This window comes from Musca domestica, unplaced genomic scaffold (assembly GCF_030504385.1).
Source record: "Musca domestica strain aabys unplaced genomic scaffold, Musca_domestica.polishedcontigs.V.1.1 11, whole genome shotgun sequence".
NCBI lineage: Eukaryota > Metazoa > Arthropoda > Insecta > Diptera > Muscidae > Musca > Musca domestica.
Window position 1 is genome coordinate 12,774,183 of NW_026712133.1, and position 21,346 is coordinate 12,795,528.

The window sequence follows — 21,346 nt, forward strand, 5'->3', positions numbered from 1 at the left end:
AACGTGGACCTACATGGCCCATTTACGAACTTAACCTGCCTACTGGAAAAATAAACATGTGTGCAAAATTTTAGCCACCTATCTCAATTCATTCGAAAGATAGCGTGATTACAACAGACATACAGACAGACGGACAGACAGACAGACAGACAGACAGACAGACGGACATCGCTAAATCGACTTAGAATTTTACGCTGATCAAGAATATATATACTTTGTTGGGTCTGATATGAGTATTTCAAGGAGTTACAAACGGAATGACAAAGTTAATATACCCTCCATAGTATGGTGGAGGGTATAAAAATCGTATACAGGTCCACGTCTTCGTATAGTTCCCATATAACGGTTGTCTTTTAAATGGTAGTTTTCGGATTTTTTTTTTTAATTTTCAATCTCCTTCGAAATGGTGGAGGGTATTAAAAGTTCGGCCCGGCCGAACTTAGCTTCTCTTTTACTTGTTATTTTTGGCATATGCTTTTATAGAATAGCATCCGCTGTGCTAAGGATTAATGGGAATTTAACGGATAATATTAAACATTCACCTACTAGTCAAATTAAAGCTTTTTACATCTGTCTTAAAAATCTTACTAAGATTTACGTAAATCAATTTTTATTAAAATATCTTGCGTATTGGCAACCCTAATCTAGAAAAACACCTTTGACAATTACATCGTAGTTCACGTCAGAGGTGGCAACCTATCGATATTTATACCGTTAATTGTTTCGCTGTAGAGTGTCGTAGAAAGTAGTTGCTCTAACTAAAAAAAACTATATTCATTAAACTATATTCATTAAACTATATTCATTAATTTAATATTTTTTAAATTAGCATTTTATTTCTGTTGTTGTGTAGTAATAGCATTTTGTCCGGTAATATCGATAGTAAAAACTATCAATCGATACTGCCCTTTTAAATAAAGTATCGATAAAGTACAATCGATGGTAGTGATTATTTGCCACCTCTAGTTCACGTTGAGTTTCTTCATTTGTGGAGAATCTTGGAGCAGCTGGGAAAGAAGAGTTCTATTTTTGTATTTCGAAATAATTGTTTAAAACCTTTCCCAAATAGTCACGTGCAATGGCCGATCAACAAAAGCCCAATGACAACGAGCTTAACGAATTGCTGGACAGTAAGTTAAGAACATCACAACAACAAGAATGTGTCGGCAGTGTGTCATAACATAACAAGACACTCAGTCCAATGATCACATCGCTCACAATGCTGCTGATGATTTTGTGCAAATGGGGCAGACGAATAGAATGCGACTGCGACAAAAAAAAAATCATTAACAAACACCAGAATTTGAATTATGAATGAAAATTATGTAATCATCAGCAATATTAAATAAATACAAATTTCTTTCGTATTCAAGATGCCCTGCAAGATTTCGTAAAGGACGACAAACAAGCGGCCAATGGTGATGCATCCAATGCTGCCCAAGATGGTGCCGAAGGCAATCCTGATTCGGAGGAATTCTTTTTGTAAGTCTATGGCAATTCATTAATTGATATTTATTTTCATCGTTTGCATTTTGCCGCAATAGAGAACAGGCCAAGCTGTTGGCAGAACGTATGAACACATTGTTCGGTGGTCCCGACACACCCACAGGTGATGTTGCACCATTGCCACAAGATCCCGAGCAAATTATGGCTGGTTTTAAGAAAATGGCTGAAGCCGCCGCCAAAACGTTACAGGGTGAAAATACTGCCAGCGATGAAGAAGTTGCCAAATATTCCGACAGCATAGCACAAGCTTTGAAGGGACTGCAAGAAGGCACAGACAATCTCGCTGCTCCCGTATCAGAAAATGATGTAGCCAATATGTTCGGCGGTTTGAGTCTTGAAAATGTAAGTATATATAGATGCAATTTAAATTAAACAATAGAATTGCACAAATAAATGGTCTCCATATAGAAACTAAATTGGGCCGAATCCATTTCCGGCTTAAGGAACCAAATTGGCCAATGTTTGATAGTATAGTATTCAGATAGCATTCAGTACAAATTACTCCGATTCGGGTTGATCACTACTTTGGTAATCCTTAATAGCAAAGGCCAATTCACCAGTAATTTGGGGCCATAAATTCTTATTTAGAAATAATATCTATTAACAAAAAGCTGTCAATCTAAACATAACTCATTTATATTGAACGATGTCATGAAATATCTAATATCTAATTTTCATTTTGGCTAGTTTTTTTTTTAATTATTATTATTTGATTTTTCAATATTTATACATATAAGCAAAATAACTATGTATGTAACTCTATAGTATACAGAAATTTAGTATAGATTATCTTTAATCCAAAACGTTTTATTAAAGATAAGATTCAACATTGTGCAACGATAAGCGAATGGTATGCAAAGAAAATGTAAAGGGCAAAGTAATGAACTGGTCCACATTACGCACATTCCAAAGCCCATTTCTATTCCGCAAAATATTTGTTTTGAAAAAATAGCTTTTTCCAAGAATTCAGAGAGATGAAAAAAGTCTCTCATTAAAATTCGGTCGAAATTGATTTTAATATTTCAATTTTATCTAAATTTAATTGAAATGACTAAATATGGCAAAAATGCAAGGTTTGACCCATGACCTATATATATTCGGCCAGTGAGCCCATCTGACAACTGTTTGCTATCAAAATACATATTTTGAGTTAAAATCCTTAGGTCTTGGTTTGACCCAATCGCTACTTATCATTGAATTTCTATTCTATTATTTTCTTATTTATTAGATTTGCAAAAATCAATAATAACTAATCAGAAAATCTAGTTGTCTTGTGACTTCCTGAGTTAGCTTATGACTGTACTTGTACTTTGTATTTATAACATTATAATAAAAGCTAATAATTTTTTTTAATTTCTTTTAGGCTGCCTCTGATGACGGTAACATGTTCCTGCCATTCATGGAGGGCATGATGCAATCTCTGCTCTCAGCTGAAATTCTATTGCCCAGCATTAAGGAACTCTTGGAAAAATATCCCAAATATTTGGAAGAAAATGCAAGCAAATTATCTGCCGAAGATAAGGAACGTTACGAGAAACAATTGGAATTGTACAAAATTATTGAAGGACATTTAGAACTTGAAAATCCCAATGACTCGGCCAAAGAAAAGCGCGACAAATTCCGTGTGGTTTTAGATGATATGCGTAAATTGCAGGAATATGGTCAACCACCAGAAGAAATTTTGGCAGAAACCGCTGGTGATTTGCCAGTACTTGACCCCGCAGCTGCTGGTGCTGCTGCTGGCAATCCTCAATGTCCCATGATGTAGCTAATTTTCTAAATTTGACTCTATTTATTTGAAAATCAAATCCTTATATTATTTGAAATGTGCTTTATTTAAAATATATATATTCGTAGTATTAGTTAACACTTTTGATAAATTTAACAGGGTCCTTGGTTGTCTGTTTTATTATTCTATTATTTTGTTTTTCACTTAAGTTTGGCCACGGATTATACTGTCTGTTTATTAATGATAATCAATTATATAAATTATTTATACGTGGCATAAAGAATGCATTGTTATGCATTTATGTATTTGTGCATTACCAAAAAATGGCGCATAAAATTTATAACCGTTGTTGGAAAAGAAAACAATGTTACACATGAAGAAAATGAATTATAATAAACAGTAGTCATTTTACAAATTTTCAATAATATTCTTTAAAATTGGACTTAATCCTAGAGTCTTCCATGCTTTTCTTCACCATCAGTTTCTGGGTATCATTTCATTACTACTTGTGATGACTGCGACCGGCTGGGAGATTTTAACTTGGGGAAAAAACTTTTGAATTTACCAAATTCTTTAAATAAATTCTCCTAAATTTCGGATCCTTTCAATAATCTTTTTTATCGTGGCTTTTCACATTCTTGTCAATATGGAACCAAATATACTATCGTGGAACCATGGTATAAGAATACTTATTGGTCGTGCGGGATTGAGGAAAACCCCGGACCTTGGTTCTGCTCGGTTTGTCAGAACGTCATCCACCACAGATCTGTCTCGGTGCGATGTAATGGATGCAGAGCGTGGGTGCACTTCACGAACTGTTCCGGATTAAGGCGTTTGCGATGACTACCGCGAAAGGGATATTTATGTGCGACTTGCTGCAGTACGTAGTCCCCAGCGAGTCCTCTTCTTCGTCGTCCCTCGTCAGAGACGTCGTCGGAGTATGGCACTCACCGCAGTCTCCAGAACAGCAACCAACACCGCAGCACCTTAACGCACATGTTGCTGTTTCCAACTCCGGATTGTGCATCATTCTTGCATTCAATGCAACGGACTTCGAGGCAAAATAGAGAGATAGTGGAATTTTGAGTCGGAAGGAATTATAAGATCGCAGCGGTGCAGGGAAACCAAGCTGAATGAAAATTGCAGCCTACAACGTTGTTATGGTTACAACGTACTAAGGAAGGATCGCACCAGAAGGGAGGTGGGGATAGCGTTCCTGTTACACCATTCTGTTCAGTACAGACCTATCTCGCTTGAGCTAGTCTCTAGTGCCCATACATGGAATGTATGGGGGGTAGCAGTCAAGTGTGGAACTGCCGAGGTAGAGGTGCTTAATGTGTAATATCCGCCGATTAATAGCTGTGAACCACGTTATTTGCCCTGATATTAGCCCATTATTGGTAGGCAATAACCGCCTGGTACTAGGGGATTTTTAATGCCCACCATGAGTTGTGGCATTCCGTCCTAGGTAATGACCAGAGGGGATCAGCGCTGGCAGAGCAGATTGACTGCTCCACATTCTGCACGGTTAACGAGGATGCCCCCCCACCGAATAAGAGGAGAGTGTCACAGTTCGCAAGATTTTAACCATAGTGGTCACCCGGTCTGATAAATGACGTGACTTGGCAACCCGTCATTTCTCTTGGCTCAGACCATCTCCCGATAATCGTCTCCATAAGCAGGTCGCCCGATTTCATAACCTCTGAACGCCCGCACTTTCCTTAACCATGGGAAAGCTCACTGGCCAGAGTTTCAGAGAATTCACCAACCGCCGCTCAGAGAACTGCCCAACCCTTCTGATGTTCGGGTTAGCGAGAAAGGATTTTCCGAAACATCATCAGAGCTGCAGCCGCTCGCTATATACCTGCTGGTCCGACTACCCGAGATAAGACCAAACTTCCCAGCAGAGGCAGCGGGATTAGCAAACGAGCGTGATGATCTCCGTCGTACCAACCCTACTGATCCTAGAATCAGTGATTTTGACAGTGGAAGTCAACCGGTGGTGCAGGAGCATAAGAGGAAAAAGTGGGCTAGACCATCTGAAGTGCTGCACATTGGAACCGATATGAGTAAGCTGTGGGTAACGGTTAAGTCGCTCTCGAACCTGGAAAAAAGGATGATAGGACCTCAGTCACTTTTAACGATCGTAACGGTGACTGATCCGAAGAGGTGCGCGGAATATTTTAACCGACAATTTGTCGAGCACCCCCGAGAGTGATAGGGCGAAGCGAAAGAGTACTACGTCGTATCAGATCTTCTTCCCGCCGAGGAGGAACCACCACAGTTTACGATGGGTGATGTTGCAAATGTCATCCGTAACGCTAAGTCATCCAAAGCGTTGGGCCCCGGACGGAATCTCAATGGTAATGTTGAAGCAGCTGGATACGCCGGGAGTCGAGTACTTAACAAAAGTTCTCAATTTGTCGCTAGCCACCTACATAGTGCCCGAAACCTGGAAAATGGGCCGGGTGGTCCCGCTACTGAAGCCAGGCAAGGATGCCAGTAAAGGCGAATCGTACAGGCCGATTTCGCTTTTGTCGCCAGTAGCAAAGACTCTTGAGGCTTTACTCCTCCCCAGCATTAGAGGAAGCTATGCAGTTGCCAACCACCAGCATGGATTCCGTCCACAACATAGTACCACAACAGCATTACACGCCATTTCCACACATATTAGTAGGGACTAAACCAGAACAGGCCGTGTGACAGAACAGTGTTGGTAGCCCTTGACCTATCAAAGGGCATTTGATACGGTCAATCATGCCACACTGTTTGAGGACGTACAGAGAACTACCCCTCCGGCCAAGTTTGAAACGTTGGATAATCAACTATATGTGTGGACGCCAGTCGTACGTGGAATTCCGGAACAAGAAGTCCAAAGCCCGTAGAGTGAAACAGGGAGTTCCCCAAGGTGGGGTGATATCTCCGGAACTGTTTAACCTCTACCTTTCCGGAATTCCTCGCCCTCCAGACGGCATTGAGATCGTAACGTATGCGGATGATTGTACGATCATGGCGTCGGGTCCAGTGGTCGATGACATATGCGAAAGGTTGAACCCCTATCTCGCGGAGCTTGCCGCATACTTCCACGCGAGGAATATGAAAATATCCGCCACGAAATCAACGGCCACACTCTTACCACATGGTCTGCGGAGATGAGAACACAGCTGAATGTTCAGGTCGAGGGGAATTTAATACCGACCACGAACTACCCCAAGATTCTTGGGGTAACGTTCGACAGCATGTTCAAGTCGTCCGCGCAAGCCACAGCTATCTGCGACAAGATGAAAAGTAGGAACAAGGTCCTCAAGGCGCTAGCCGGCAGCTCTTGGGGTGCGGACAAAGAAACCTTGTTGACCTCTTATAACGCGATAGGTCGGTCTGTGGTCAAACTATGCGGCTCCAGTGTGGTCTGCGAATACTAGTGCTACGCAGTGGAAGAATATCCAGACCTGCCAGAACGCTGCCCTGAGAACTGCGACAGGGTGCCTCTCATGACACCAGTGGACCATCTACATGAGGAGGCGAAAGTCCTTCCCTTACGTCAGCATAATCATATGCTTTCGTTGCAGTACCTGCTTGGGTGTTACCGTGAGAGCCATCCCAACCATCACATGGTGGATAACTCTCCCCCACCCAGGCGTGTCAGGAAGGACATTACATGATCTAGAGAGGGAGGTCCAGCGCTACAAGAGAGAGCCTCTAGATCAAGAAGCCTATCAGGCAGGTCTGAGTGGCATTCACACCGATGCAGTCGCGGATGCTATTAGCAGTTACAAAGTGAATGCCGTCCTCGGAGTCCACCCCCCATCCATTGCAGCCGAAGAAACGTCAGCTGCCTAGACAAACCAGGGTAGTTTTGGCGCAATTACGTTCAGGATGGTGTAGTCGCCTCAATTCGTATTGGGCACGAATTGATAAGTGTGCTGAGCCTGCCGGCTGTGTACAGGCCCGCACTACGCTCACCTTTTAATTGCTCAGCAAACTACCCACCCTCAAGGATCTTGTACAGCCGTTAAAGTAGCAATTTAAACGGAGCTGAACAGATTAGCAGAACACAACACACACATACTACGCTACAAACAACAACACCTGCTGGGACAATGAACTGTGAAAACAATTTTGAAATTGAAAATATTCATATTTTTAAAAATTGTTGAAACATGCATATCATAACAACCTACGATTGTGTCGTATGAGAAAACTTATAAAAATCTTCTGATTAAATATTAAAAATTATTGACATATCAATGTTCCCAAGCATGATACATCTATCTGTATTCTTCTACCAAGCTTGGAACCATGGTACAAACAATATGTAGATTAAGCTACGACTTAAATACATATTTTCGTTTGGTGACTCTATTCTATGATATCATGACAACCAGGGCTGCAAAGAGGGGAACCAGTGTACCAAGCCATTGTCTCAAAAAATTTTTGATCCAAAACATTAAATTAACAAGTAAAATAGTATCAGTCGGTTTTGCCGACAGATGTATACCCCCAACCCTGAGTTATGATTATTCAAACTGTTGACCCTTTATGGGGAGGTTCCGAAGTTGACCAATTCTTATATGACCTAAGACATATAAAAATTTGGAAATATGCGTCAGATAACACATATAGCGGATCGAAATATTCCATTTTCATACTTGATCAGAAAATATATTGGTATGTGCAATATTTGGGGGAAATCGAACATTTCTATCCAATATTATGCGAAATAAATTTCGATCAATTTCATATTCAAATCAGATTTCTGGTTGAGAGAAATGTTTGGATATAGCAAGTTGTAAAGAATCGCTGACCAGTTTCGCAAGTTATGACAGATAAAAGTATTGAAAATTGTGACCCTGTGGTGAGGTACCAGAAGGGGTTTGCAGATATATATCATTTTCACAACAGATCTTGTGTTAGCAAAAATCTTTGTATGTGTGAATTTTGAAGAGAGTTGGATGCTTATTTCACTTTCTTTGAGCGTTTTGTTTCTCAAAATCTTGAACCCTATGTGGGGGAGGTACCAGAAGAAATGATCTGATCTCTACCATCTTTATAAAATATTGAAATGTACCATGTCTGAATGGAATCGGATGTTAATGTCCCGTTTTATGAACATCACGGGTACTCAAAATTTTGCGGGGGAGGTGCCAGAAGGGATGGTCCGATATATACCATCTTCACACCAGACCTTGGGTTAATAAAAATATTGTGATGTGTATAATTTGATTATTTTGATTATGTTGGATTTTATGATCGTTTTTGTTGTTCAAAACGTTGACACTTTGTGGGGAAGGTACCAGAAGGAATGGTCCGATCTCTACCATATATACAACATATCATGTCTTGATTGAAATATTGAGATTTGCCAAGTCTGAATGGAATCGGATGTTAATTTTGTGTTCTATGAGCTTCATGAATATTCAAAATGTTGACCCTTGGTGGGGGGTGGTACCGGAAAGAGTGGACCGATATATTCCATCTTCACACCAGACCTTGGGTTAATAAAAATTTGAAGACAATCGGATTCTTACATCACACTTTAAAGGGTTATAAATATTTTAAATGTTGATGGGAGGTTCTTAATGGAGTGGACCGATATTGTCCGTTATTTTACACGTGACCTAGCACTGATGCAAATATTAGGATTGGCAAAGTTAGAGAAAAATCGGATTATCCTTTCTCTTTCTCTGCAGTAAATTATTTTCTTTGAGAATATTGACATTTTGTGGGGGAGGTACCAGCAGGAGTGGACCGATATTGCCCATCTCCGAACCTTATCTAAGTTTGACAATAATATTATGATGTAGCAAGTTTGTATCAAATCGGATACTCCCTTCGAGAGTTATCGTGCGCACCAGCCAGACAGACAGACGGACGGACGGACATCGCTAGATCGACACCGAATGTCCTGAAACGGATTTGGTCCAAAGTGACCTAAGGCCTAAAATCGTTATTTCAATGAGGCACGTTTTGGCCGTGGCAAATCTAGCTATATGGATAAGGGTATAAAAATGTTTCGGATTGCTTCAATATGCCGAGGATATGCCCGCTTCCTGTCAGAATTATTAAAATTATAGGCAACAAGTTCTTTTCATTTATTTGATATTTTTGTTCCTTTCTAAAAAAAGTCAAACAGCGCTAAAGATGAATGCAATGCCTTGATGCTCTCATAAAAATATGATCCTAAATGTTTTTCCAGTCATTTATTTTGAAAATATTTTGTTTTTATTTTTCACAAAAAAAATACGAATACATAGGGTAAGTGTGCCTAAGTTCGGCATGTCCCAGTAGTCGGTACTTTTTATTTTTAAGCTCAAATAAATGAAACTATTATAACTAAATGTATTTTGTTTACTTCAAATATATTGCCAGCTATCTTTGTGCACAATTTCGCTAAGAAAAGATGATTTATTCTAATAAAAATTAAATTTTTGTCTGTGAAGGTCCTCAACAATTCATATTCTTAAGAAAAGTACAATAAAGACGTCGAATCAGTTTACCTAAGCAAAAATATATTTTAATGAATTAATCTATTATTATTATTATTAATTATTCTTACAAAAAATTGGTATGCCGACTGTTGGAACATGCCATACCGACAATTGGCAAGTGGTGCCGACTATTGGCAAAAAAGCATTGTTTTAATAAAACTACAAATATATGAAATTTAATAAAAAGTAATTAAAAATTTATTTATTATTGCAAAAACTATACAAAATTTCGAATCTGAATAAATTAACTTTGTAATAATTAAAATGTTCCACTCAGAATGGTGAGCGATTAAAAACACGAAAATCCTAAAAGTGCCGACTTCTGGTACACTTACCCTACACAAAATTTGCAGAATTCGGGTACACTTAGAAAAAATTGTAATCAGCTGGGAACTCTACCTTACCTTTTTATTGTACCATGGCTTTATTATAATTTTTTTAATAGTTCCTCATAACATTAGTTAAAATCATATAATTAAAAAAAAACAATTTCTCAATGAGATGTTGTCAAAGATATAATTTTTGTAATCATAGGATTGCACGAAGTTACCTTCATTGTTCTACTATGAAAAAACTTTATTTATTTTCAAATCTTGTCCTTTCGTCACTTTTCCAAAATTAGTTAGTCTGCCACTGGGGAACTCAATCGTTACGATAACCTTTGCATTGTTACGTATGTCATGCGTAATACTACTAAATTGAATACGCGTTTTTACAACAATGTAAAAAATAACACAACATACTAACACAATCAAACATCTAAATGTCAACAATCCTAGTGAATGGTGCCGGCTTAACGTTTGATATTTTAAATATTTATTTTGTGTATATTTCTCACATTTAATCAAAAACTATAAAGAAATGTTTAAGAATTTGACATTCTCCTTTGACTTATGAAAGCAGTTTCTATAAAACTGTGAAACACTTTGAAGAAATTTCTCGTAGAAAAAAGCTTTCCTTTAAAATTTAAGTCCTTTTTCGTGGATTGTGATTAAAGAAACATCGAGCAGATCTATCGTACATCGGACCGACATAACTCTTATAATTACCTAATGGAAAACCTTGGTGAAAACGATCCCCCCAGTGCAAGTTCCGACGAAAGTCGGTACGAATTGGATTGGGCTCAAATAAGATACGCTCTACAACCGCATAGAGTATTGTTTATCGATGAATCTGAATGTTGGCAAGATTTCCACAGGTGTCGACAAGAAAACATGGATAAATATGGCAATTACACTCCGGAACGTTTGTGTAAACGCTTCGTAAGCCGAGTGTTAAAACACATATTCCAATTTGATCTTAATGAGGAAGAATATATGTTACTTGAACTGCTAAATCTACATCCCAGTTTCCAAAGAACTGAGATTGGTTTCCAGAAGAAATTTAATGTGGAAGAAATTGACTTCGAACAGTACCCTCCGCTAGAAGGCACCCTAATGGAGGAAGCCAAAGATAACTTGAACAATCACATACTTATGCCGCAGGCAGCACCAATACCCCAATCAGAATTTCACTTGTCGAAAGAAAATGCAGCCTTACTTTCGGTAATACTTAGCGATAGTGGAGAATTGCCTTCAAAGAAGCGATTACAGGAAAGCGAAATACTAGAAAGATTGCGGGAAAATCAGCGATTATTTCAGTTAACGGGACGCTACAAATACGAAAACACCAATGCCAACATTGAGGAATTAATTAAAAAATTCAACATACTAAATGATTTGAAATTTATTGTTGCAAGACTTATCAAATCCGCTTGTGAGCGCACTTCGAACCTGTAGAAAGAAAATAGGTATTTCCAATACTCAGACATTTGTATATTTTACTGAATTGAAATATTCTATCAATTAGACATAGTTTAAGTATATTATTTCTTGGTATATATAGCATTTTACTTGTTGCAATTTAAAATTAATATTTATTGTACAGATATTTGATTTATTGAAATTTGAAAGTTATAAAAAAATGTCTGGTTTTCCGAATGTACCTACCTTTGTGTAATGCTTTTGTTTTGAAAAATGCGAATTATAATAACCTCCGGATGACGTCGTATAAGAAAACATATAAAAATCTACTTATATTTAAAAAAACAATTTTTTGACATACCAAGCGTTGATGCATCTACTTGTATTCTTCTACCATGGATTGGTCTATGTGCTAATAAGGTAATAGTGATGTAGGAGAATTTGCAGTGCCACCAGCAGCAAAAACAACAGCATCTAAAGCGACACCAGCATCGGTTACAATGGTGTTACTAACTCTGACATCTTCTTAAAAAAAAATAATGCAAGTACCTAAATGGAAATTTGAGATTTATTTAAAAAAAAACGTAATTCAAATTCGACAATTAAATGTATTGATCTTTTACCACTTCCAAGGAGCCTTGCACCAAGCTCTTGCAAAGAACACGACTTGTTTTACCCAACATAAAGTGCTCCGGAATTGCTTGGATTCACGAGATAACTTCTCTGACAAACTAATTTGATTTTTCAATTGTCCAAAATCCCAAATGGAATTCCGATAGTTCAAATGTGTTATATACATGGTGAGATGAAGAAACTGCAACCAACTTCAGACTTCTGTCATTTCTAAGCCACTCGTCCGACAGCTGTTAAAATTATTCCAGTGACAGTTCATGATATTGTTTACAAGCGTACAACAACATTTTGGTGAGAATTTTCCAGAAAAAAGTTATTCGTGATGGAATTTAAGCGTGATAGTGTGATTTCTGTACATTTTGGCTGGAAAACCACAAGTGGCTATCGTTAGAGCACTCCAGCATTTAAATGTGAATAAATCTTTTGTCTCTCGTACAATCGCTCCTTATCGCGATACTGATAGCGTAGCTCGACGTCAAGGAAATGGACGGAAGAAAACAGCAACATCAGCAGAAATGGTTCGAAAAGTAAAGAAGCGAATTGAGCGCAACCCGCGTCGCAAAGGCCGAATGCAAATTTTAAAAAATAGCTCGGGGTAAAGCCATTGAAATTCCAAAAAGTGCAAGAACTTACACGCGCTACCCAAGAATGGTTATAAAATGAGGTTCCTCGCTGCTTTCCAGCGCACAATGACCACCAAAATCTCCGGATACCAATCCGTTGGACTACTGGGCCTGGTGTATTTTGAAAAGCATGGTTTGCACTAAAAAATACCAAAGTGTCGATCACTTCAAGCAAGCTCTTCGCCGAGAATGGGCCAACATAACGCAGAGCAACTTTCGGGCAGCGTGTGACGGTTTCATTGGCCGTTTGAAGGTCATAATTCGTGCCAGAGGTGACCAATTGGAACAAATCTAAACTTATTCTAAAATTTGATGCTATTTCCGAAATTTTTTGATTTCATTCAATAAGTTAAAAAAAATGTAAAAATTATTGCGTTTGACTTTTTTGCAGTCTAACCTTTCTGCCCAACAATTGTCCAAAATGCAAATGAAGTCCTGATAGTTTAAATGTGTTATATATTACTGACCCCGCAAAATTGCTCAAATAACCAATTTAAAACTTTCTGCAAAAAAGACAATAATATGCGCATATTTATGGATCACAACAATAAATTGTTTTACAACTTTAAAATAAAACAACATTTTCAGTTTCTTCTATATATTATTAATTAAAAAACGATGTATACACACGCACTACATTTTTTTAATAGAATTAATAGCTTAAAAACTAGACCGTTGCTGGTATAAGAATATGTGTATCTATAAGTGGAAACGGCGTCTGGACGCTTCCAGAGCGTGTCTCTTATTGGTAATAATCCAAGCATAATCACCTGTTTTACTGTCAAATGTCCCCTCTTGCAGAGAACGCAATTTCAAGGTGAAACGTGGGCCCAATTCACGAAGCTTAACGCGTTTGCCATCCTTGGTGAACTCGTAACGGTGGTGACGGAAAAATATGTAATCACGTTGATTGTGGAAGGTAACAGAACGACGTCCTCTGAATTCAGGGTCATGATGGAAAAGAGCACCCAACATCCGACCCACAGTCAAACCCAGGCGCGTCGTGAAATTATTTAGAATTACTTCTGGGCGATGTTTTGTAATTTCTTTGTGATCACGTTTCATATCTGAGGTAAGTTTAACATTGGATACTTTAAAATGTGCTGTTGGTCCATTGGGTAAATGTATTACCAATAAACCATTAGGTTGGCGACGATCTTCGTTTATTATAACAACATCGGTGTATTCTTCTCTTACGGCCGATTTACAAATGTTCTTTACTGAGGATTTGTTACGTATCTTTACCAAAGCATTGGGAAAGATTCGTCCCAATTCCAAGCCAAATTTACGTGTTTTCGTAACGGGATTGTCGGCAAATGTTATGAGAACTTTGGGTTCGTAAGAACGCTCGAAATATGAACTGAAGTCATCCAATTGTAATTCTTTGCGCAATTCTTCATTGTCCGAGTCATCAAGGTTCGTTACAGTCGTTTGATCCTTTTCCCTCAAACTTTCTATGGTATGACCGGGATTGGCCGGTACGCCTGCTTTACGTCTTGCTCTGCGCTCTTGCATTTTCTTTTTGTGTTTTTCCTTCTTCATTTTGCGAAACAATGCCATTCGTTGCTCCTTGTTGCGCATCAAGCTAAGAGGATTTAAAACTGGCATTCTTACTTCAGGTTCGTTGTCATCGTCATCATCATCATCGCCATCCTCCTCGTCGTCGTTGTCTCCTTCATCGTCGGAATTCTCTGCGCCATCTACGTCAGCGGATTTTTGGTTCTTCAAGTTTTTACTTGTTGTGGGTTTATCTTCATCCATTTCACCATCATCGCTGTCACCAGAACTATCAGTCATTGCTTGATTTTGGCTTTGGTCAACCTCCTCCTGATCATCATCTGAATCTGTTTCCAATTCATTATGCTTGCTGTCGACTTCCTCGTCCATACTTGAATCGCTGTCACTATCCGGCTGAACAACTTTTTTCTGCTTGTTTTTCATTTTTGCCAAGATTATACCAGTTGCTTTAAGTATTTTTCCACAAGAACTTAAGTTTTTATTTACAATGTTATCCGTAGAGCAAGAAATTTATGTTGCACGTGTTGGAGAAGATAACGACGCCGATTGATTTTCTCTGGCCGGCTCTTCTATGATATGGGCCGACGGCGCGGAACTTTTCTTATTTTTAAACCAAGCTAATTTAAAAACGTTCCAAACAATACAACCTTGGAAAACAAGCGAAGAATAAACTCAAAACAAAATGAACAAAAACATTTATTTACGAATGACTTGAATATGTGAAGGCCGACAGCAAGGTAGATGTACTAGGTAATCGCATCAGCCCAGCTGACGGCACCATTAAATGTCAAAACGAATTGTTGTAATGAAGAATTCGCCCTAAATGAATGCAACAACAAATTTGTTTATGTTGTCTTCCCTAAAAGTACCTTTTTATAATATTTCAAATAATTTAAGAGTAAGTTAAGAGTGAAACCAGTAAAAAATTAAAAGAACATGAAGGAAGGAGGTTAGAATGGAGTGCAGCTTTAAGAATTAAGTTAGCCTCAACATCTAAGATTCCCAAAGCACATCACGGGAAGTAGTGCAAGAATTAGACTCTTGTCATTTGCAGTTCCGGAAAACTTTCGGTTTAAACCAGTAAAATATAGTCATTATAAGTTTCTTTGTTTAAAAAATATCGCAATACTACAATTAATACTTATTTTACAGCCTGTTCCACGATGTCGAAAGAACACGTTCGCACAACTTTTACACGACAAACAGCTGATTTCCGTTCCACTAAAATCCATCAGAACGAAAATTTGCACGAAAATCAAAGCGAACGAAAACGTAAGCGTTTCAGTGTAATTTTGCGTTCCACTATCTTTTTTCTTTCGTACGCATGCGAACACAAATGTCAAAATCAGTCACTTGTGTGTTTGCTGTCGAATGATAAAAATTAAGGAAAATTGTTTTAACATAAACATTCCTTGATTGAAAATGGAAAGAAAAATGTAAGTAAAAATAATAAATGCAATTTAATCTGTGAACAACAAATATATATTTTTTTATTTTCTCAATTCCAGCACGAAAAAACTACACAGCTGCGGGCACTAGTTGAGTATATGGGGGAGAATCCTAAGTTCGCCAGAGGAGTGCCAATTTTTGGAAGCAGCAGGCAATCCCATGAAGACCACTGGAAGACACAAACCTAGAAAAAATCATTTTTTTATTATTTCAAAAATGTAAAAATACAATCATACTTACTGGTTGTTAGGTACTTCAAATAAATTCGAAGCATCTCTTAAATGCCTCCGTGGCACAATTTGAACCTCCTCCTCATCATCCATAAAAAATAGGGCTACAGAAATATTCATTTTTTTTTCTTTTTTAAGAACACAAATAATCTAAACACAATCACTAGAAATTTTATTTTGTTTGTTTATTTACAATTTGTTTGTTTACAACTGAACTGTCAGTTGAGACAGAGCCACTGCTGCTTTTTCGCGTTTAAATTAGACATTTGGCGCTTTTTTTGCCTTATTTCGCGATTAATTTTGCCAAAAAATATTTTGCAACACTGAATCACGTAAGGCTATGCGAAAGAAAGAACGAAAGTTAGTGGAACGCATTCTTATGCGAAAGTGAGTGAGTTGCCTTCGTTCGCACAAATTTTCTTTCGAGATCGTGGAACAGGCTGTTAGTCTTATTTGTTTTACAATAAAAACTTTTATTGCGACGTTCGTTTACGACGAGAGGGACACAAAATAAAATGTAAACAAACACCTCGTTTCTGATTGGTTGAAACAAATTTGCCGCAACTTTTAAATGTCATGGCGAATCTATGTTTTTCGCCTTAGATGCCAATTTTGACATTTGAGGGGACCACAAAAGTTGCTTTGTTGTAGCAATTCGCCGATGCGGTTACCTGTTAGATCTACCTTGGTTACTTTGTTGTAGCAATTCGCCGATGCGGTTACCTGTTAGATCTACCTTGGCCGACAGTTTGTTTACGAATGTGGCCAATAGAAAGTAGGGTTTATTAGGTAGACTTTCGCAAAATAATTTATTTAGAGTAACAAGCTAAACAATTTTCCAAATTGTAGGGATAGCCGCATAATCTTAAAAGATGTAGAATAAATACCTAAAGCTACTACCAAAATAGCAAACGCAAAAAAATACGTTTTAAGCTAATGTAAATGATTCAAAAGCTTTAGAAGAATATAATTGACCTTTGTAGAATATGCAATCTTTAGTTGTGCTCTATTTGTTTAAAAAGAGGGGAACTACAAAATTCATTCAACTTTAAAAACAATATACAGGCGTTTATTTCATAAAATTTGTATATGCAATTTATTTTGCAAATGCTGAGTTTTAAAATTTAAAGGTGATATATTACTGCTATACGTGGTAGAATTAAGAAGGTAAAGTCATGCGATCATATGTTTACAATTTTTTTTCAAAATTATTCATTGACAACTTCTCTTAGCAAAATACTTATTTATAAATCCATTGTACATACACAAATCAGAGATGGAAAACTGTTTTCTACGCAGTGAAATTGACAAGGTAAATTACAGAAAATGCAAAGATGGAAATGCTTATTTGAAATGACTTCACCTTCTTAATTTTACCATGCTATATATTATTAGTAAGATAAAAAAAGTGGGAGGTACATAAAATTGCGTGATCCATCATTTCTGCACCAGCAAGTTAAAAAACACTCATGAAGCAATTGCTTTGGGCTTAACTTAACGGTTCGGAAATTATAGTCAAATTATCGATTTTTTGTACCCGGATTTTTTATAAGCCCCCCCCCCAAAAAGTCAGAAAAGGGCCCAACAATATTGATCCCAAATTATTGCTGACACTCTTACCTTTCCAAAATGCTACAATTTGTGCTAATAACTTTTCTGGGTCTAGAGATATTCTCTTCTGGGTACGTTCAACTGGGTCCGTCCCCCCCAAAAATATAGTTTATCGGTAAAAATACCTACCTGTGGAAACATTTCGAAAAAATCGAAGTGTTTTTACAAAACTATAGTTGTTCCTTGCTTTGTTCCAGAACCTGGAAGAATCTATTAGTTTTGAATTGTTTCGATATCATAAAGGGCACATTGGTTATCGTAGTAAGCATTTTTACATTTTTCCTGTACTAGAACATTCCAAATGTGATTTCGCCGATCAACGTCCGCAAACAAAAGAAAAACGAAAATACTATTAGATGTTGATGCAGAATCTGAAGGCTTATATCTATAAAGCCTGCTTCACACAAACTCTTAAATTACATGTTTTACGAAGATTCGTCTTTAATTTTACGTTTAATGTTTGATGTAAATTAGGCTCATATATTCAAACAACAATCATGTTTAATAGCGATCGAACAAGTTGGATACCGGATCGGTTAATTAAAAAGGGGAAAACAAATCAAAATTCCCAACAGGTCGCGGGTCAAAACAAATACATACCTATGTATCTTATAGAATATGTCCATTATTGGTATAAACATCTAAATAGGTTTGTGTGGGTTTGTCTTAAAATTTCAAATCGCAAAAGCTATAGTTTTTGAGGTGGTATTTCAGGATTTCGAAATCTTCCTTAGAACATATTTTTAATTTCACGTTTTAAACATCTCGAACCTGCAACACTAAATCTCTTTTCACTTGTTTTATTTGACACATTATAACTTAATCAATCCAATTCAATTCTTCCAATTTTATATAGCTTAATTTTTTCCTATTCCATTTACTATTGTGTCAAAAACTCCACGGAAACCCCTATTCTCTTTGTTTCTATATGCTTAAGTTCGCGATCAAAACAACAAAGTACTAGATTTCCTTGTCTTGCTCTGAATAACAGTTAAAACCACTCGTTTTACAAAAACAAACGCAAAATAGTAATTGAAAAACAAGAAAACGTTGAAATAATAGCTGATATTAGATTTTCGTTACTAATTCCGCATAAGTTTATGATCTATATTTATATATCCTACAATGGTCTGCTGGGAAGGAAAAAAATACAAATTGCGGTGTAGTGACAACTACGATGAATATCTTAAGGATCTTGGCACCGGTTTAATGGTACGAAAGGTACTTAGTAATTCTTATCCAACTATTGAATTAAAGAGAGATGACGAAATCTATACTTTGACCACAACTACAACAATCAAGACAATCAACTCGTCTTTCAAGTTAGGAGAGACAATGGATGAAGTAGCATTGGATGGACGTAGAGTGCAGTCAACTTATTCGATGGAGGGTGATACTTTGTCAGTAGAACAAAGAGGTGATTACTTCAGCACCGTTGTTTATACATTTTCCGATTATCAGCTTGATTGCGTTCTTTCTTCTCCAAATGTGAAATGTACTCAAATATATGATGTTGTTTAAGATGTTGCTGAAATATTTAATAAAATACAAGTTATTCAATTATATAATAAGTACTGTTTTAGAAAAAGTGAAAAAACAGACAAGATAAATTTGCTATTATTTCATTGTCCTTTTGAAAGGACATTTCCGGTCAAGGAACAGTCAAATAAATTATGAACCGAAGAGGCCGTGGTTACTGTCCAAGTAAACGTAAACATTGCGCATGCAAACGAGTTTAATATAGGTAAAACAACTTCCCACAAGTTTCAAGATCTTAGTTCCGACCCTAATGGAACTATAGCTAAAGTCGTATATATAAAAACTAACTCTATTCAATTTAATATAAGTCGTTTTATATTTAAATCTCTTTCATTTGATTCATATGATCAACCGAATTCTATAATAATTAGAAAATGAAAATTTCGAGACGTTACAAAGTTTTGAGCCAAAACAAACGAATAATACACTTGTTATGGTTACCACCTTATGCGGTACTGTGGTGGGTATCCAGCTGCTCAGGGGAGCTTTTTGCTCAGGTCGGTTCCAACCCTGACACCAACAGTCCAAGGGGCCTAACAATTAAAAAAAGGGGACATAATACGAACATCAAAACAAACAAAAAATACAAACACTGCATACACCGGTGACAAGAGTGCTTGGTGGAAATTGCACCCACACTTGGCCCACCCAACCTTGACCCTTATGTCCAATAATCGTTAAATATCTTAAGGGCCCCGCGTTTCTATTTCAGTATATTTTCCTTTTTTAATTGAATGCTATGAAACCAGTGTGTGCTACCATGAATGTGCCAGTATGGAGGAACAGTTTTTTACATCGCCACACAACAACGTTCCCCTGTGGATCATAAACCTTCAGGTAAGTCTTGTTTACTTTTTATTTTTGTGAGTTAGAAATATTGCGGGAAATGCAAGGAGAAATAAAAAATACTATTAAAAACATTTTGCCAATAAAAAAGATGCGTGGAGCATTTAGTTTTAGGCAACAATTACGTGGCGTAATTGTTTAAAAAAAAATTACATAGAGTAGCCGAATGTTAAAAAAAAAAAAAAATAAAAGAAGCAATTATGTTCAAAAAAAAATACGCGAAGTAGTTGCTAGTTGTGGAATGAGGTTGATTTAAAGGTGTTTTGGAATTCAGGTATTCCATCTCTATAATTGATTTATAATATTTTGCTAACGTTCACCGAAAGGAATAATTTGTAAATTATTCTATTTTTTTTTTAACTAGATTGTACAATTGGCATTCAGAATCATTCATGGGCTCTCGGGTAATAGAAGAAATATAAAAAAAATAATCTCATTTAAGAATTATTTGAGTTGTTGATCATAAACATAAGGGTTTGCTGGAGTTGGAGATATCTTTCAGTAGCTCAACGTGGGGAACTCCCACACCCTGAAGTCTCATTAGCCGGGCATTCAATTCTGTGCTAAATCAGAATATAAGACATTGGTCGTTAGATAAAACATTTACTTTCTTTTGCATAATTGTAAGCAAGATAATAATCTCTAAGCATAAATAATCATAGTCAGAATACTACCTATATAAAAAGGGGACTGTTCACAGCACAAAAAATTTATGGTATAAATGAAATGAGTCAATAAACTCCAGATATAATTACAAATAGTCATATAGTTTGATAAAATTGGACGTTTACGACACAAAATTATAAATCTATATTGCACTATTATTATATGACAGATTTATTGCACACTTCCTACACCTTAATATCTTTGGCATGATAATTACCAAGGGGTTTTCCCTGCAGAGTCTCCAACTCATACATGTTATTACCTATGGGTTTAACAATTCTGCATTTTAGGAATTTCTTACAAAATTTGGCATTTACGTTATTTTTGAAATCAGAGAGCATATGATTCCGTCTATAAACCTCTTGTCCAGGTAGGAACTTGACAAGTCTGGCTCTTTGATCGTACCGTTTTGCACTATTTTCGTACGCGTTATGTAGATTCTTTTGGACCTTTTCTCTCATCAGCTTTAATTTGTCTGTTTTATTCATTTGCAAAATTTGATGGTCAGTTAATGATTGGAGCCGCCTAGCTAATTTGTAATCTGTTCCGCTCGTAAACATATTATAGCCAAACAACGCAAAGAAAGGATTCACACCGGTTGCTGAGTGAACTGAAGTACGCAAAGCCTGTTCAATTTCAGAAAGATACAGATCCCAATCACGGTGATCCGATTGAACATAGGTCCTTATCGCCGCCAGTACGGACTGATTTACTCGCTCTGACGCGTTTGATTGGGGAGAATAGTAAGCCGTTGTTATGTGATTGA

The 21,346-nt window shown here is 37.0% G+C and overlaps 3 protein-coding genes and 2 long non-coding RNA genes across 5 annotated transcripts; 3 read left to right on the forward strand and 2 right to left on the reverse strand.

The window, feature by feature from the left end:
* Window positions 1–946: 946 nt before the first annotated feature.
* On the forward strand, window positions 947–3,650 carry LOC101899046 (peroxisomal biogenesis factor 19). Its single transcript, XM_005175834.4, has 4 exons — window positions 947–1,130; window positions 1,374–1,482; window positions 1,545–1,848; window positions 2,870–3,650. The coding sequence occupies exons 1-4, from the start codon at window positions 1,079–1,081 to the stop codon at window positions 3,272–3,274; spliced, it is 870 nt and encodes a 289-aa protein (XP_005175891.1). The 5' UTR covers window positions 947–1,078; the 3' UTR covers window positions 3,275–3,650.
* Window positions 3,651–10,362: 6,712 nt separating this feature from the next.
* On the forward strand, window positions 10,363–11,706 carry LOC109613467 (uncharacterized). Its single transcript, XM_020038311.2, has one exon. The coding sequence runs from the start codon at window positions 10,776–10,778 to the stop codon at window positions 11,499–11,501; it is 726 nt and encodes a 241-aa protein (XP_019893870.1). The 5' UTR covers window positions 10,363–10,775; the 3' UTR covers window positions 11,502–11,706.
* Window positions 11,707–13,302: 1,596 nt separating this feature from the next.
* Window positions 13,303–14,810, reverse strand: LOC101899215 (probable ribosome production factor 1). Its single transcript, XM_005175835.4, has one exon. It carries the CDS (start codon window positions 14,660–14,662, stop codon window positions 13,421–13,423), a length of 1,242 nt encoding a protein of 413 aa, XP_005175892.1. The 5' UTR covers window positions 14,663–14,810; the 3' UTR covers window positions 13,303–13,420.
* A 569-nt stretch (window positions 14,811–15,379) lies between these two features.
* LOC131806700 (uncharacterized) lies at window positions 15,380–15,970 on the forward strand. Its single transcript, XR_009344144.1, has 2 exons — window positions 15,380–15,675; window positions 15,748–15,970. It is a non-coding gene; the product is annotated as an uncharacterized LOC131806700 (long non-coding RNA).
* On the reverse strand, window positions 15,699–16,065 carry LOC131806699 (uncharacterized). Its single transcript, XR_009344143.1, has 2 exons — window positions 15,929–16,065; window positions 15,699–15,872 (listed from the first exon to the last, which is right to left on the reverse strand). It is a non-coding gene; the product is annotated as an uncharacterized LOC131806699 (long non-coding RNA).
* Between the last annotated feature and the right edge of the window lie 5,281 nt (window positions 16,066–21,346).